Source organism: Danio aesculapii, chromosome 1 (assembly GCF_903798145.1).
Source record: "Danio aesculapii chromosome 1, fDanAes4.1, whole genome shotgun sequence".
Taxonomy (NCBI): domain Eukaryota; kingdom Metazoa; phylum Chordata; class Actinopteri; order Cypriniformes; family Danionidae; genus Danio; species Danio aesculapii.
The window spans coordinates 45252239-45266351 of NC_079435.1; the positions used below are offsets into that span (position 1 = coordinate 45252239).

At 35.4% G+C, this 14113-nt stretch overlaps 1 protein-coding gene across 1 annotated transcript in view; it reads left to right on the forward strand.

Annotated features, from left to right (window-relative positions):
* LOC130231672 (zeta-sarcoglycan) overlaps positions 1–14113 on the forward strand; it is a 482284-nt gene that overhangs the window by 280434 nt on the left and 187737 nt on the right. Inside the window, exon 2 of the mRNA XM_056461045.1 lies at positions 3120–3314. Coding sequence (XP_056317020.1) covers positions 3120–3314 — 195 coding nt within the window. The remainder of the gene's footprint in view (positions 1–3119; positions 3315–14113) is intronic.

The following is a 14113-nucleotide window of genomic DNA, read 5'->3' on the forward strand; positions in this document are numbered from 1 at the left end:
TCCACAGCAGAGATTCGACTACATGACAAAAATACAGAATTAGGATTCTATTGTAAACAATTGTATTTCCCTCCTTGAGTAGCAAACACGATTTACTCTGATGCCCATATATACATATGTTGATTTTACAGATAGCTTAGCTAACAGTGGCCAAATAGCAAACATATGATAATGCCAAACATTATTGAAAGATTATACTTTTATATAGATTATATTATACTTTAATATAATATAATATAAAAGTGAATATAAAAATACCCTATATTATACAATTATAGGCACAAGCAGGCTAAATATATAAAATAACTAAAACGTAAACAACTATCATATAATACAGGCATGACTTTATAGTACTCACCGTTATAAAACACCGGAAGTGAGTCTTCATCCACGTCGTCTTCGTATCAGCTTTCCTCGGAAATATTCTCCTCTTCGCTTCAAACAATCTCTCAAAACTCTCTTCAGCAAATCAAAACTTTTGACGATCTATTTTCTGTTTCATTTTAGTAAGCCAGCAGCTCTGCCGTTAGCTTGATCTGTGCAGCAGGGGGCAGGTGCGTCGCGTGATGATTGACAGGTCACTGAGCCAGTGACAGCAAAACGAGTGCAATATCACAGCCACTGACCAATAGAGAAAAAATCATGCAGCCATTGGCTAAATTCTCCGTCAGTTAAACTGATGGAAATAGGAAGTAACTGTGACGTCAAAACACGCGACTGCTTTGTTTAGATTTTAGTAACTATAACTTTGACTTTTTATTCAGTTTGTGGTGTCATTTTATCTGTAACACTGTAAGCTACAGTATGACATCGCCTTGCTTTTTACTACAAAGATGCCATTTTCGCTTGTAAGTGCCATGGTAAATAACAAGTATCCGGACAAATAACCATCCATAATCCACACTATTGTGTCAGTGGGCTAAATGTGTTTGATGGGATGTTTTCTGTTTATCTTTTTGAAATAAAGGGTTAAGCAAAATATCTATCAGTTAGAAAAAAAAAAACTACATAAGCTGTGTCTAACGTTAGGTTCATGTTCATTTTTGACATGTTTTTGCTAAAAAGTGTCGTTTAAGTAAACTTAAAAAGTATCGAAAGACGAATCTAGGTTTTTTAGGGCAACGAGTTTCCATACTTTAAGTTCAAGCAACCTGTATGGGCTTACAGTGTGTGCACTGTAAAAAATGCAGGGTTCCAGACAATTCATTCATGTTGTCTCAACACAAATCGATTAACTTAACACTTTTAACAAATTTATGTGGATTGAACATAAAAAAGTTGTCCCAATGAAATCTCAAGAATTGTGTTGTTTCAACTCATTTTAATTAAGCAGTTTGAACAAGTAAAAAATATACATTTTTTGAGGGTGTTCTTTTTAAAATATATAAGTCAGTGTTTTCTCTAGGATTTTTTTCCGGCTGTGGCGGCAGACCTTTTACACAAACTTACCAACTACCTATGGCATTATTTCAATGACAAATGGAGAAATTTTGTGAGCACAGTATTACAGGTCGAGATCACATTTATATAATACGAGCATGCAAATCTTTTTGTTTGCATCTTGCATCCATAATCTTCCATCCATTGATCTTCTTGTGCGCTCTCAAATAAACGCTGCTAAAGTGCAATTTAGCACATTTATGTAGTGAGTATGTCTCCAACATTTATTAGATTTGCTAGGAATATTTCTAAATGTCTCCAATAGACCTACAGAGCAGCATTGATGTGTCCTGAAGTAAAGTGAAACGGCTATAAACTCCAGCAAGATAGTCATTGTATGCAAAGCCATAGACCTTTATCTATAAAGTATAATTATGGAAACTGTGTTCATCCTAACTGAAAGCTACGTTGTGTTTGCTGGCCTCTTGCATCACACACCTGTCATTCAGTCAGTCAGTCAGCACGTAACCTCAAAGGGTTAAACAAATAACGCACAGACCTATTACGATTACAGAAAAATTTGCGCTGTTATAATTCACTGATCTTTTAATATGTTTTGGTGCGATTATAACCCGTTATTAAAATGGAAGAATGAATTTAGCAGAAACCATGTATAAGTGATGTTTAGCAGAGTTAGGATAATTTCACACCTTCAAAAATGCATGTTTGCTGTTTGTTCAAACTACTTGTTTAAATTTAGCTGAAAAACTAAAAACTGAATTCATGAGTTGTTTTCAACACAATCTCACAGCAATTCGTAACTTGTTGATTAAGTGGCTAATTCGTATGATGTTGTACGATTTCATTCGTACAATTTAGCACGATTTGTTTAACCCCCAATGAAGGTTGGGTTTAGGGGAAATTAAGACGGTAAAATTACAGAAATTTACCGAAAATTTTAATTTAAGGATATTTCTGTAACGTAATTATTACAGTGTAACTAATTAAATTAATTAACTAATTAATTAATTTATTTATTCAATCGTTTTGCTTCGGCTTCATCCTTTAATTCATCAGGAGTCACCACAGCGGAATGAATCGCCAACTTATCCAGCATATTTGTTACGCAGCGGATGTCCTTCCAGCTGCAACCCAGTACTGGGAAACATCCATACACACTCATTTACACACATAAACTACGGCCAGTTTAGTGCATCAATTCACCTATACCGCATATATTTGGACTGTGGGGGAAACCCACGCCAACATAGGGAGAACATGGAAAGTCCTCACAGAAACACCAAGCCGTCCTCACAGCAAGGCACTGGTAACCACTGAGCCACTATTTATTTATTTATTTAGTTAGTTAGTTATTAAGTTATTTATTCTAATGATTTTACAAATCTTAATGCTCTTAATTTTCACATTTCTATACCAGGAACCTAGATTTCTATTGGTGTTTCACTGTCTATTAGTCCAACCATGCTTAATTAATAATGCATGGAAAAGCATTGACACGATTCTGTTACACAAACAGAGATCAAAGAAAAGGTCAATGAAACAGTGCATTTAGTCAACATTTAAAGTGTATTTGTTAAAAGCTCATTGGAAAGTTGTTGCTGCTGTATCTTCTTTGTCTTCTTCCCCTCAAGCCACCACCACATTTGCATTAAACAAGAAAGACGTGAAAACGAAGCAATTTGGAACTAATTTAGTATCTTTCTGTTCTTTCTCTTTAGATGACTCAGGAGCAGTACATCCTGGCATCTCAGCCGAACCCCCTCCAAAGGCCGGGATGTGCTACTGTGTACCCGGTGGGGATTTATGGTTGGCGAAAGCGCTGTCTGTATTTCTTCATCCTCCTCCTCCTCGTCACCATGATTGTCAATTTAGCATTGACCATCTGGATCCTAAAGGTCATGAACTTCACTGTGGTAAGCACTTCTCTGTTTCTTGTTGTTTTCCTCTGTTTAATGTATGTTTAATGTATTATTTCTATATGTTTAATGTGTCATGTTTAATGTATTATTTCATGTATGTTAATGTAAGCATCAATTATACTTATACAATGCATCCCAGACCAGTCACAGGAGGAAATGTAACTAGTTTACGTATTGTCAGAAAAGTGGCTTTGTAGAAATTCATCCAATTTTATTTGTATGCAAATGTACACATTTAAAAGGAGGTATGCACTCAAACCCCACCCATAAACCTAACCCTACCTGGGGGAGAAGGAATAATATTTGAATGAATTAGCCACTAAATAAATAAATTTAAAAAAGTTTTGATTTTCGTTTTTGTAGGCCCATAAAATGCATTATTACAGTTTACACGTTTTGTCATCAGAAGAGTAAGGGCTCATTCACACCATATTGGCCTTTTTTTTTTACAATGCGAGATACAATGTTAGTTTTGTAAATAGTTTAAAAAAAAAAAAGCTCAGCATAAAGCACAAGGATTTCCAGATACAGTCATTGAGTGCCTGTAAATAGAAACTTGCAATATTTGTCCTGACTCCAAGTTATTCTGATTGATCCACTGCTATGGAACTGACAGTGATGAGCTGCGCTGCATATGAAAGTTTAAGGTCTTTTAACTTGACTCATGAGAGGCGAGTGTATGGTCACACACACCCATTAAGCATGTGTTTAAATTGAAAAACAATAACAAAGTAGCACGTTAGAATGGAAAAACCTGTTCTGTGTAGGACTGCACGATGTTGAAAATTTCTAACATTGCAATATTTTTTTTTACTTCGCGATATATATTGTGATATAAATACAATTTCACAATATGACTTTATCTCTATTTGGAAAGAATTTATAATGTTAGATCAATTGAGATGATTCTGCAGTGGGAGTGCATTTTCATAAAATCTAATAAACAATCTGTAAAATGTTAGGGGTCGCCCGGCACATTTTCATTGTTGTCTGTGCTACTTGCAATGTGTTTCTGTATTTGCATGTGTTGTGAGAATTTTCATGCACGTGTTTAGTCAGAGATTGATGAATTCATGTTTACTCTTCGCATCGCCATAAAATTTAATAAACAATGTATAAACCTTTTGGGTTCCCCAACACATTTTCTTTGTGGTCTGCGCTATTTGCAGTGCATTTATATATATCTGCATGTGTTGTATTTTCATGCATAACAATCTATAAACATAATCAAGAAAAAAGGTACAATTGAAATAGTGTTAAACTGTGAAACTACAAATTAATTGTAGTTCAGGTCACAAATGGTACAATTTCTTATACCTGAATGTTTTTTTTAATCAGTATACAATCACAGGCATCAACAATGCATGCAAATGATAAATTATAATAAACTCAACATTGCATATCCTGCAATGTGACTATTGCGAATGATCACATTACGATATCGATGCTGAAACGATATATTGTGCAGCCCAAGTTGTGTGTGAACCCAGCCCCCCCCAACCCCCCTCCCCCCTCCCCCAAGCTTTTTTTTTTTCAAACCATGCTTTTTCACATATGCAGTTACCTTGTCCACAAAGTGTTAGCACTAAAACTGAGATGGTAGGTGAAACAACAATAAACAACTAAAGATGGCAAAAAACATAGAAATCCTAGAGTGCTTGTGTGGGGATTAAAACATATCAGCAATTTTAAAAGATTAGAACTGCATTGTAATAGTTCGTATATTTTGGAAAGTAAAAGCAGAAACTGGAAGCAATGATAAATCTTTGTAGTGCACATGTTGAATGCTTATGTGTGCGTACTATCAAATTGAGTATACTATGAAAATAATGTCCAATCTATTAGCCCAACGATGGAATTAAATGAATGGTCGAAGGTTAAATGCGTGTAAGCCTTTTCTAGCGCTTCTGCAAATAATTCTGCTGTTTATTAGAGCTTATTGATTTCTGTCTCTGGCTCCAAATTTAATCTGACTCCACTGTTAAGTGATTGCCAAATTTAGACTGTATTTCTATTTGTTGGAACGGATCACATTATTTATGAATCAATTTAGAGTTTTGATTTATATCCGACCCCTACAAATAATAGTAATAATAAAAATGATAAATCTGTTGTGTTGCTGAATAATGAGCTATTACTATTTAAAACCCTGCATTTAGGGGAAAGCTTTACTGTAAGCCATGTCTAGTGAATTGAAAATAACCGATGGAATCATAATCTCTATATGAAAAGCAGTATATTTAAATATGTTTAAATGTTTTAGTACTTAGACCAGTTATTGTGGGGTAACTGTCTGATTAGATTCACTTTTCCGCATAGAATCATGGCAATTTTTTTCATCATGAATTTCACTGTTCAAAAATTTTTTACAAAAATAAGGATAAATAATACAAGATGATCTCTTCAACAAAAGTATTCAGCCTCGTAGCTCTATAATCCATTTTACCATTATGAACCAGTTTCATAGTGGACTTGGGGTATAAAAATTAATTGTTTCTTCGGTGCGGACGATTCGGTATCGGTTCAGTAATAATCATAAATGATTATTGACGTGATTTATCTCATATGCGTTATGTCGCCGTAGCTTACTATGGCAAGGGAGGAGAGTGCAAGTATTTTCAACGCTCCAACAACTTAAAAACACAGAAACTGCACAATTTCACTGCGTGTGTGTTTGCTGGACAGTCTTTCACTGACACTTACAGCAGAAGCCCGTTTTACTGCAATTGAGAGAATGAAAGTAAACTCCATTTCTCTCTCTCTCTCTCTCACTCTCTCTCTCTCTCGCTTTCTCTCTCTCTCTCTCTCTGTGGCCCATTTGACCTGCTGGCATCACTTTTCCTCTACGAGTGCGTGTCTGCAGAGTTTTCTCCACTGCGACTATCATGAATCAGCTGTGATCACCGCTGCCGTTTATCAGTGATTAAACCAGGCTTTACTAATCTGTGAAGAGCGCCAGCGCGTAGAGCCAATCGCAGCCCTTTCAGTTGAGCGTGTGACCAATCAAAGGGGTGTAAGAAAGAACTTGCTAGACACGACTTAGAAAGCGAGCAGGATATTCATACTTGTTTATCTGCTATAAATGCTTGTGTTGTTTAAACGTACAGTTTATATATCTGACTGTTTGGATTAAAGGACAAAATTGTATTACAAATAGTATTTAAATATATTAATACATTTTAATACAAGAATTGCTATGAAGAAAATATAAAACTGTGTATGGAAAGCATTGTCAATGCACTGTGATGCACTGAGATATCGAATTGAGCCTAATCGATAGCATGGTAATCGTAACCGAACAGTGAGACCAGTGTAGGTTCACACCTCTATTGTGGACTGTTTCACTATTCAGCATAGACCAGCAAATGTTGTGTACATTCGCTTGGCTAATAAACAAACAAACAAAAAAATCTCTGTTTTTCTCTTCGTGTTTGCGTGAATGGCCTTGCTCAGATGGTCAGGTGTACCAGCTAGCACGCATCAGGTCACAGCACTTTATTTACCCAGCTGATTTGTCCTTGTTTAACAGCATCTGCTGCACATGCTGGCTGTACAGAATTACAAAGCTTGGCTGCCTGGATCAGCAGAGTCGTGAACCTACTCAAAACTGAACACTCTGTGGTTTGTCTGCCGAGACAGCAAAGAGAAATGAAAGGATTTTGTGGTTTTGTACAACTTCTGTATGTGTGTTTCTCTGTGACATACACCCTCAGAAATAAAGGTGCGCGAGCTGTCACTGGGGTTGTACCTTTTCAAAAGGTACACATTTGTACTTGAAGGGTGCATATTGGTACCTCAATGGTAAATATTAGTACCTAAGAATTTTAGGAGGAATGGGAAACATTTTATGAGGTACTTTTTAGGCTTTAATATTACCCTTTGAGGTATTAATATGGAACTTTAGGGTATAGATTTGTACCTTTTCAAAACGTATACCACCCGAGTAACAGCTCCCCTTTATTTCTGAGAGTGTAGGGAGTGATGGGGAAAGAACTGGTAACTACAACAGAACTACAATGCCTTTTTGTGGAGTTTGTGTATGTAGGAATCTGCTATTGTATCACATGACAGGCTCATAAAGCCTCATTTTGGTGTGTATGTGTGTGTGTGCTTATGTAGGGTTATATGTCCTACTGTGGAGCTGATATGGTTCCTGTGTGACTGCCAAAGGGAAAGACTTTTATATCTTCAGACTTTCTATTACCTTGGCTAAACAAACCTTGAGTTGTTTGACCTGTATTGTGCCTCTGGGTCTTTCTCCAACTACGACAGCAGATATCAACAAACCGTTTAGTTCATCACTATGTGGGCCAACAGAGTTCAACTGAATGACTTCATATAGGCAAGTTTACCCACAACTCCTGCTTATCGTGACTACACAGAGTTACAGGAATACAGATCTAGTCTAGTGACATATATGAGTGTCTGCACTAAAACCTAAAATGTGCAATAGTCTGTTTTAATATCATGCATGCATAAATATGCATAATACATGCATAAATAAATAGTGACAAATTATGTGATGTGTAAAACATGGTAACCTGTCAAAAAACTGTACATTTTGTACAGTATATTTTATGTAATAATAATAATAATAATAATAATAATAATAATAATAATAATAATAATAATGGTTATTATTATTATTATTATTATTATTATTATTATTATTATTATTATTTTATTTTTTTTTATTATTATTACAATAATAATTCCGAAGTATTATAATTTATAATAGCAATATTGGTATATAAAAAAAATAATTTATTATTATTATTATTATTATATAAAAATAATAATTAATTAGTTCTGAAATATCACAATTATTTTTTTCAAATGTCATCAAATGACGTTTTACAACCTTGTCATGAAAAGGTCAAATTATGATATTTTTTAAGATTTTTCTTTTTCTTTTTGACCTTTACACACAAAGATGACAATTCAAAGGGTACTTGCCAATATAATTTTCCATTTCATTGTAGTTTCTTCTTCTTCAGACATTTGATCTTAAGATCAGATTGGGGTCACTTAATTAGTTAATTTTAATTTACAAAATAGTAGATATAGGCAATAAATAAATAATAAAACTCTTGTCACGAACCTAGTGCTGAAAATCCCGTGTCTATTTTATACTCAAAAAAAATTTGTAATCTTAACCAGCAATCAGCTCTATAGAAACAATCATTATGTCCTACCACTCATCACGTGATAATATTACAGGTATAAATATCCTTTTGTCACCATAACAACTCTTTTTTTCCTGACTTCTCTGGATGCTGTAGCTCAGTGATTAAACACCAGGGATGATAAAAAAAGGTTACAAGTTCATCTCTATCAAGAAATGATCCATCACTGTGACGTCTTTGAGCAAGGCACTTAAACCTCAACTTTCCAGGGGGAATGTTAATGGATCTTGAGAATGTCACCTTTTCTTTCTGTATGTCACGAAAATTCTTTATATTAATACTGAATGTCTTGGTGGTTTTCTGAAACCAGCCTCTGTCTTGTCATGCAAAACAACAAGATGCACAATTTAACGTAAAGTATGTGTTTTTTTTTTTGTTTTAGATACACTTAAAGTCAAATTTATTAGCCCTCCTGAATTATTAGGCCCATTGTATAGTTTTCTGTTTAACAGAAATATTTTTTTTTTCTCGACACATTTCTAAATGTAATAGATTTAGTAACTAATTTCTAATAACTGAATTATTTTATCTTTGCCATGATAACTGTACATAATAGATTTTTTTACAGATACTAATACTCCGCTTAAAGCAAAGTGCAATTCAAGGGATTTACTAGGTTAATTAGATTAACTACTGTAGGTGAGTTAGGGTAATTAAGCATTCATTGTATATTCAGTGTATAGTCATTGTATAGTCATTGTATATAAATAGTTTGTTTTGTAGACAATCGAGAAAAAAAAATGTTTAAGCAATCACACTGAACATGCTCTTACCTTAGAAAAATTGAAGAGCGCCGCAATGCTCTGGGTTGGGTATTGTGTGCGAGTGTTGCTGTTGAAATCGGTATAATTTTAATAGGCGACGCAGTGGCGCAGTAGGTAGCGATGTTACCTCACAACAAGAAGGTCGCTGGTTCGAGCCTCGGCTGGGTCAGTTGGCATTTTTGTGTGGAGTTTGCACGTTCTCCCTGCGTTCGTGTGGGTTTCCTCCGGGTGCTCCGGTTTCCCCCTACAGTCCAAAGACATGTGGTACAGGTGAATTGGAAAGGCTAAATTGTCTGTAGTGTATGAGTGTGAGTGAGTGTGTATGGATGTTTCCCAGAGATAGGTTGCGGCTGGAAGGGCATCCGCTGTGTAAAAACATGTGCTGGATAAGTTGGTGGTTCATTCTGCTGTGGCGATCCCGGATTAATAAAGGGACTAAGCTGAAAAGAAAATAAATGAATGAAAAAATGAATTAATCATTTAAATATTTAATAATATTGTGCAATTCAGGATTTGTGCAGTCAAACAGTTCTGGATTCCGCCCACTACGGTAGCGCCCATGCTACTGTAATGGTTGCGTTTAGGGTAGGCAATCGTCAACTACGTAGCGGATCTTGTCAACTATGTCATCAAGCGTCAACAGTTTCTAATCGGCATGCACCGCTTTAAGACAGATTTCGATCGGTCTACGCAGCGCTGCAGGAAGTCACACACCTAAACACTGCTGTCGCCTCAATGGAAACTGTGCTCGTAGTTGAAAAAAATGCAACTGACGTAATGCGCTGTACCGCTCAGAGTTGACTTTTTTCATCTGCGAGTAAACAGCGCGCAATGGCAAAAACATGAGGCGCTGTGGCAGGAGAGGCACGCATGGGCACATACACAGCGCGCAAAACGCTCCTGGCCGTTAGTAGATCATTCAAAAAAGGCGCCTCCCAATGCAAAAAATGCATTCGTGTGATCAGCAGAGGTGGATTTAACCGATAAGTAAAGTAAGCAGCCGCTTAGGGCCCCAGGAAATTCGGAGGCCCCCAATAAATACCTAGAAGTATAAATTATACAATTAACATCATTATATTATATTTTGTATGGTGAGGGTCTTGTGAAATAAATTTGAACGTAATTAATTTACACATTTGTATTCACCCCAAATCATGGAGCAGTCCAGCAGTCAAGTCAGGTAAAGATTCAGTTTTAAAAACAATTTATTATTTTTGATTTTCTTTTAGTTGTGCATACATTTAAAAAAAAAAGCTAAATCAATTGAAATGTAGAGATTTCATTAAGATAAAACATAGAAAAGGAGATTCAGTGATATATGAAAAAAAAAACAGCAAAATAAATAAATAAATAAAATTATAAAAACTACTAATGGTTTCGGTTTAGGACTGTTGGACTCCATGGCTGGAACTGCTTAGAGCCCCCAAATCATTAAATCTGCCCCTGGTGATCGACCCCTAAGGGGCTACTAATATTTGAAAACAGTTAAAAAAAACTGCTGTTATTCTAGCCAAATAAAATAAATAAGACTTTCTCCAGAATAAAAATATTATTGGAAATACTTTGAAAAATGCCTTGCTCTGTTCAACATTGTTTAGGAAATATTTGCAAAAGAAAACAAAATAAATAACAGGATGGCTAAAAATTTAGTCTTCAAATGTAGGTGACTTAATAGTGCAAACCCATAATCAGGACATGCAGGTTTCAGTTTGGCATGTCGTGTTTCCATTCAGTTTTAACCATCCTCAAAATGATTAAATAAATAAATAAATACATAAATAAATAAATAAAAATCCTTCAGTCTACATTATTTAAACATGGGAAATATGGGGAACTAGTGAAATATGCACAAGGGCTTATAAGTCCACTTTCTTACACTGTCACTGTCAGCAAGTAACTTCAAAGTGTCATCACAGAGAGCACTTTCATAATGTATTTTTAAATATATAGTGACAGTTATATTAGCAGTAGCAAACTGTATGTTTCCTCATGCGATTACTAACTTTTAGCCTGTGCATGTCTCTAGAAAACGAATCCACCATCAGAGCTGGAAATGAGAATCAGATGGAATGACCTCATACGAGAGGCCAACACTTCGACTGTAACATCCCATAATAATTGCTATGGCAACCAGAGCTTGATAGACCCGTCGCAAGTTACATATCTATCCATTTTCGCCAATTTCTGGAAAATGTGTATTTTTCCAACTCAATTTACCTGCTTGGTCACCAGCTATTCCTGCTGTAATATCCCACAATGCACCCCAGGGGCCACTGCTTGGACTGGATGTATATGTATGCAAATCAGCTTGGTCAAGTCAAGTCAATCCTCCCCTACTGTTTTCATAAATGGCCCCCAACAATCAAATCTCCACTAAGCTGCCCAAAAACAGCAAGAGGGGAGATGGAAGGAGAGAACGAGAGCAAATATCAGGCTTGAGGAAAGGAGAAAAAAAGGCAGATGGGTAATTTCACAGGAGCCGTTAGCAGGTCTCAAGGGTTGGCGGATTCTGCTGTTACTAAATCCAATTGTGCAGATGAATTTCCCTCCCGTTAACCCATAAAGCCGTATATATTCCACTGATATTAGTCAAATCCCTCATAGTGATGAATGTCACACGAGTCATTATTCCTTCTCTCTGTGTTTGAATCTGTTGTGAACACAGAAATTGGCCACAGCTGATTTAAAATATAAATTCCTCTACTGAACTCTTGAAAATAAAGGTTACAAGTGAGGGTTTTATATAGTGATGCCTTGTAAGGACCTTTTTTTGTTCACCAAAGACTCTTAAAATAACAATTTTTATCTTCTAAAGATTCTGTTATCACTTTAATGAAGCTTTTGTGAGGTTCTTCGTAAAAACCACTGATTCCAAATAAAGAACTGTTGTTTTTAAGAGTTCATTCACGAAGCAACTCATCATTTAATTGGAAATGACCCCAAACAAAAACTTCTCTCATAACTGACTCACAATCTTGTCATTCCAAACTTATATGATTCTCTGAGGAATATGAAAGATGACCTGAGGGTTTTTTTTTGTTTGTTTGTTTGTTTGTTTGTGATGTTCAATCCTTTATAAATGCACTCAAGCTACTATTTAAATGCACTGTAGTAAACAAACTACACTACAAGTTAAAAAAACAAACTTAGGAAGCTTTGAAGCTATTTTAAGAGGAAAATATCATGTACCTTATACATTATGTAATCAGAGCTGCATTTATCTGGCACAAACAAACCTAAATTAAAGATCATTAATTAAACATCAGTAAACTAATGAAACTTGCAGTAGGACTGTTATGATAACTTGATAACTAAGGGTGTTTTCATGCATGCCATATTTGGTTCAGTTGAATCACATAGAGTTAATTTTCCCTCTTGGTGCGGTTCGTTTGGGCAGGTGTGAATGTAGCAATCGCACTCGAGTGGACCAAATAGCCAAAATAGCGCACCAAGACCTGCTTAAAGAGGTGGTATAGGTACGCTTTCAAATGAACCCTGGAGCAGTTTGGTTGTGGTGAGAACATGATCCAAACAATAACAGACCCAACCGCAAAAAGTACTGCACCTTTTTGGACTAATCCAGCTGCCGTAGTCCGATGCGCTGTACAATATGAGATGTGGAGAAAAAATATTTGTTGACAGTGCTTTACCAACAATTTTAAACACAGAGAGAGAGAGGGAAAAACATTACCTGATGGATCATTGGTATTATTTCCAGAAGATGACCATGTGGCAGTTTAGCTAAATTAATTCACGCCACCTGAAGTGACGTGTAATGCGCCTTCAACATTTGCAATGCATAAAACATTGTTTTCCAGCTGTAGCTGCACTTCATTGTCGAAATGTATCGTTTTTCTAAAGCAGGGGTGCCCAAACCTTTTCTTATGAAGGGCCAAAAACCAAACAAGATTGAGGCTATAGTGGGCTGAAGGTAAATATAGCTGCCATGGGTACTTCCTAAGTTATTTAATAATATTTAAAAATAACTAGAAAACATTGCTTTGTATGAAATAATGCAGTATACTTTTTTTTAAACATGTCTATAAATAACTTATTACAGTAAAAATGATCTCATTTATAAAACAATGGAAAAACACTAGTCAAGCTGCACCTGATTTTGCCTTAATTTGCTCGCAGATGTCTTCTGCATTGTCCTCTATCTGTCAAGTGACCTTGTACATTTTTACAAAGTATTTATTTACGTATTTACAATTAACATTTAAATGAAATATTTCATTTCAGTTGGCTTTTTTGTAATAAAACAAAACACAAAAAAAGATTATTTTAATCTAGAAATGACAATCTCTGTTAAAATCATTCGCTCCAACCCTGCTCATCTAATACCTTTCTCAGAGATGATGGTGGGCCAAATCAACGGTTATAATGGGCCAACTATTGTGGATGTTGTCACATTACTGCATTTTGGTTCTTTTCAACTGGTTCGGACCAAAGCAATCAGTGTGGTGTGCACCCAAAAACTACAGAAAAATGCTCCAATGTATGATTTGTTGCCCATGGTCTGGACCAAATGAACCAAATCACAGATGTAAAAGCACCTTAATATAACTGTCATCCCACTGAGATATGTAACATTTGTTACTGTTGCTTAGTGGTTACTATCTAGTCTCCTTAGCGAGACTTGAAACAGAAATCTATAACTCATTGCTGCTTTTGCTTTTTTTTTTTTTGTATTTGCTTAATTCTTTGTTTTTTGCCTGTTTTTTTTTGTTGTATTTTGCATCAATTTGTTGTCAATGTTTTTTAATTCTTTTATATTTTGTTGTTTACGTATGTTTAGTTTAGTTTTCTTTTTCTTTTTATTTTGGTTTAATTTCTTTTTAAT